Source organism: Centroberyx affinis, unplaced genomic scaffold (assembly GCF_046629955.1).
Source record: "Centroberyx affinis isolate AG114_WGS23_722 - 3 ecotype Tasmania unplaced genomic scaffold, CSIRO-AGI_Caff_v1 ptg002583l_1, whole genome shotgun sequence".
In the NCBI taxonomy this organism is placed as follows: Eukaryota; Metazoa; Chordata; class Actinopteri; order Beryciformes; family Berycidae; genus Centroberyx; species Centroberyx affinis.
Window position 1 is genome coordinate 1 of NW_027280788.1, and position 4853 is coordinate 4853.

The following is a 4853-nucleotide window of genomic DNA, read 5'->3' on the forward strand; positions in this document are numbered from 1 at the left end:
AATTAAATTTAACTTAAAAGCCATAAAATAAAACAGTGGAAAGTGTAGAATATGGGACCTTTACGTCACATTTAGAGATCCTCACTTGTTCCTTGGTGTGCCTTAGTTATTTCTGGTTATAAATCAGTCCAGTCATGTAGACCTACATATATTCTGTCAGGGCCACAGCTGTTTTTATTTTCATATTTCTTTAAATTGCACAACTGGTCTCATATTTCATGTTGTTCACCATTAAAAAGGTCTTAAAAAGTCTTAAATTTAACTTCATGAAACTTGCAGACATCTTGAATTAAACCTGTAGTCGCCACCAGTCACTTCAGCTCTGAAAGCCTAGTGTAAAAAATTGCACTTCTGACACATATACAGACACATAAAGCAGATCAAGGTCATTTCACTGTTTCCAGTGTCCTAGTTTTCAAGAAGTAAGTTTGCCTGTTTGCAACTATTGATATTATGAACTGGAGCGAGGTTTTCCACCCACTTCCGAAATATCAACCGTAATCAATAGTCAATAGTGTCTTTAACTCTGTTCCCGTCTTTCAGAGCCAGTTGGAGTTCAGCTTGATAGCGGGCCCTGTGGACCAGGGCGTCTTGGCCTCCCTGGCGGACTCGAAGACTACAAAGGTGTCTCATACCAGCCAGCTTAGCAAGAGCACACCAGCAACCAAGGTATTGCTATAGGCTTCTTCTGGGTAGACCTGTTTGTGACTGTAGTCGTTTCAATCTGTATTATATGATGTTGATCGATTTATTGATTGATTGATACTGCACAAATCAAGCCCTGAGACTGTGACTGTGATTGTGCAGGTCTCCGGCAGCGAGGGCCTGGGCCGGAGGCCGGAGGAGGAATCGTCCTTCTGGAAGATCAGCGCTGAGAGGTCCAGGCTGGAGGGAGAGCAGGCCGACTTCCAGTCCTGACCCCCAGCCAGATCAAATCCCTGGAGAAAGGAGAGAAGTCCCTCCCCTCCTACCTCCGACAGGTAAGCATAGAACTCTATCAGTGTTTCCCTATTGTACATGTATAGATGTCCAATAGAATTTTAATGGTAACACTTTACAATGAGGGTCACTAAGTTAAGGGTTAGTTAATGCTTAATAAGGGTTAGTTAATGGTTAATAAGCATTAACTAACCCTTAATTAACAGTTAACTAATGTGTAATTTACTAATGGTGTTCATGTTAACTAAGGTATTAATTTATACTTTAATAGTTTGATGATGACTATTAAATAATGTATAAATGAATACCTTAGTTAACATGAACACCATTAGTAAATGATTACCAGACACATTAGTTAACTGTTAATTAAGGGTTAGTTAATGCTTATTAAGCATTAACTAACCCTTAACTTAGTGACCCTTATTGTAAAGTGTTACCATTTGAATTTAAATGTAACACTAACTGTAATACAAACACTGTTAACGTTACCATAATTGTTACTAATAGGAGACTTCTGTCATCAACGCCCCCTCCAAGGAGCCCGAGGCGGCGGACCCCCACCCTCCGGCTTCTTCCCGGTCCGCCAAGCAGCGAGCGCCCAAGCCGCCGGCGCCCCCGCCCCCCGTCCCCGTCCCCGTCCCCATCGCCGTGACGACCGCGCCGGCGTCCATCTCCATCGCGCCGAGCCCCGTGCCGCCCCTCCGCGTGCCGTCGTCGGTGGCGGGCTGGGAGCGCGCCCAGAGCACCCTGCCGTCGGCCGGCAGCACCGTGGACGAGGTGTTCTCCTCCGGCCTGATGTCCGGCAAGCCCGCCCACCTCTCCGCCGGCCCGGAGAGGGAGAAACAACAGGCGGGGGACCCGTCCGCCCTGGCCACCAGCCCCACCTTCGCCCAGGTAAGTGTGGGGAGATTCGTTCAGTTTCCACATTCCATGCATGTATGTCAGGCTGGGGAACACCACTACATGACTTTGAGGCGGATAGTAGCCACGCTAAGGCATCACAACAAATTTTCAAGATCCAAGATGATGTTGTGGTGTGTGAGGGTTCTGGACTTTAATCTCTTGACTTCTGATCCAGTGAACACCATCATCATTATTTCCAACATGTTTGATTTTTACAACAAATCTGGTCAAGTCTTGACGTCCTCCTGTAGTGTGAACCGGTCAACCGGTCAATTGCAATTATTTGACAGAATATTGCAATTGTGATTTAAACTGCGATTCATATCATCACACGTTATTCTTGTTTTGTTAAAAAAAAATAGATGTCAGTGTGCAGGATTTACAGAATTTGAATCTGATGAAAGGTTTTCACCAATATTGTACTGTAATTCATGGACCAAAGATTACCCAAAGTTCTAAAACACCTTTTTAGAAATCCATTTTGGACGCCCCCCTCTCTCTTAAGCAATTAATTGCAGCCTCTGCGATTTGGAAATTGCAGAAGTTCATATTATGATTTCGATTTTTTTAACGATTAATTGTTCAACTCTCTAACGGAGATCAGCGACAGCCAATGAGAGATGAGCGCTAGAGAAGGACAACTATACAGGAAGTGTGGAAGGAAAAATGGCACACTATGTATACAGATATATTTTTGCAATTTTTTGTGGGGGTGTTGAGTAGCACGAGAGTTTGTGTTTTGTGTGTTCCTTAAATCAAACTGGTCGTCAAGTGCGTTCGCCTCTACAACACATGACCGAAATAATCTGCGAATGCTACTCGTTAGATGTGTGATGTCCAATCCTTTCCCTTTTGTTCAGTTGTCTGTTGTGTCCTCCTTCGTTTGACCATGTCTAACAGAGATGTCTCTTTCCTCTCTCTCTCGCTCCCTCCATCAGTTTAACACCAGCAACAACATCCTGAAGACTGGATTTGACTTCCTGGACAACTGGTAAAACGGCAGTCAGTCACCGCTCTGAACGACTCACCCTCGCCATCACTCTTAAAAAAAAAAAAAAAGGACCGCGATGCCATGACTTCAGTATTTCCACATGTAGATTTAAGCAACACTAACAGTTGAACTGAACACGCTACATCCTCGTATTTATCTCCAGTGGCTTGTTAAGGCATATCTCACTACCTTGTGTGCTTGTGTTTTTCCCCCACTGAAAGAGTTTCTCCTCCTCTCAGACTAGGGACGAATTTTTAGAATTTCTTGCCAAAACATCCCCTACCCACCGAATGCTTAGTAGCCACTATCCCTAAAGGTGCGTTCACACTGCAAGCGACTTGGTCGGCGGGTCGCTCTATTCTGAGGCTGCGGTTGTATTAATGTAGCGGTCTGCAGCTACAAAGTTTGGAACAGTATGTTTTGCTGCTCTGGTATTACCTTTTATAATGTTACGTTGTTTTGATGCATTAACATAGCTAGCTAGCTAGCTAGCTGGGTAGCATCGAATGAACAGAAAAAAATCAATAAAATGACATAAGATGCAACTGTTCTGTTCCGCCGTTTATTCCTGTAGTCTTTCAAATAAAAGTTGTAGAGAACTGGGAAGCTTTGAACGCCTGGAATCAACTTCTCATCCGAGGAAGTGCTGAAATCTGATTGGCTGTTGACGGCCGATGACCGCTAAAAGTTCAGCCGTGGCCGACTTCTCTCAGCTAGCTTACAAGCTTGTTGACTTTCCACACATCGGCCAAATTTCCCCAGTCGCTCAGCTCTGTAGGAAATGAACGGACTTCCAGTGACTTGTCGATCATCTTGCTAGCAGTGTGAACGCACAGTAATGGTGTTACTTGGCTCTCACCATCATGTTTCCTCTAGACACTATTCTGGCTAGCTAGGATGATTTTTGCACTAGAGGGCTAGCAGGCATATAAAAATTTCCATCCTTGCTAATAGCTGACATCCTCATCCAGTTTAGGATGCGTTTTGTTCGTTATGAAGATTGGGCTTTCTGATGTGGTTTTCTTTATACTTAATATATTCCTAGAAATGTGCGAGTTTCAGAGGTGAAGCACTAGTACACAATGTTACTCTAGTGCACTTTGAGATGGGATGAAGGATCTGTGGAAAGGGTTCCCACCGGTCATGGAATTCATGGGATATCGTGGAATTTTGAGACGGGGGTGGGGAAGTCAAGGAATTTGCTAAATTCTCCGGGGAAGTCAAGGAACATCAGGGAATTTTACAAATGGGTCACTTTACAGGAATATAGCCGAATGTATTCTCCAGCTTGTTTCAAAACGTTGCGTTAGCTGGTTTTCAGCGGAAACCAGATTGAAAGACAAACCAGCAAAAAACAGTTTTAGGTCATGGAAATGCTCCGATTTAGCTACGGAAAGTCATGGGATTTGACATCCGGGCCGTGGTGGGAACCCTTTTATTATTTATTTTAGGGATTCAGCTCCTTGCCAACACCCGTCATCCTCACCCCTCCAAACCTTTAAGTGTCACCTTTTTTATATTCCAGACCTCAAACTAGTGCTGAGCAAAGCTAGTGCACATTTATAGTGAAACGACGAAGCATTCAAGCGGTATGTTTTAGGTAAACGAGCATGTAGTGAATTTGTACCACTCGCGTTGTAGATGTAAAATCCAGTTTACACGACTAGAGTACTATTTTACTGAATTTTTGTATGTAAAAGTATATCCATTGATTGTATCATATGCTATATATTGCACTCATGCATTTTGAGGTCACCGGTTGGAAGTAAGTAAATAAATGAAACTCAAACTTGGGTTTTTGTGCTTTTCTGTTCGGGTTCTCTTAGAAATTTTTCAAAGATGTAATTTTTTTTCCCCCCATTTTTTTCAACAACCCCCACTCCTTTTGTAATGGATATACAGTTTCCCGATTTTTTTTTTTTTTTCCCCCCTCATTGCTTTTGTGTTCCTGATCCCATCCTCCTGACCTAGTTTAACGAAGGCCACATTAATACACCCTCTCCTAAATATCTCCCAGGAG

General features: G+C 43.4%; 1 protein-coding gene across 1 annotated transcript; it reads left to right on the plus strand.

The window, feature by feature from the left end:
- Positions 1–543: 543 nt before the first annotated feature.
- Positions 544–4613, plus strand: cunh1orf198 (chromosome unknown C1orf198 homolog; the record flags this gene model as incomplete). The annotated part of the gene is given in 5 exon segments (XM_071534569.1): positions 544–669; positions 808–910; positions 913–980; positions 1447–1833; positions 2781–4613. Coding segments are annotated over 5 exon segments (741 nt in total), but the record flags the coding sequence as incomplete, so codon positions are not given.
- Between the last annotated feature and the right edge of the window lie 240 nt (positions 4614–4853).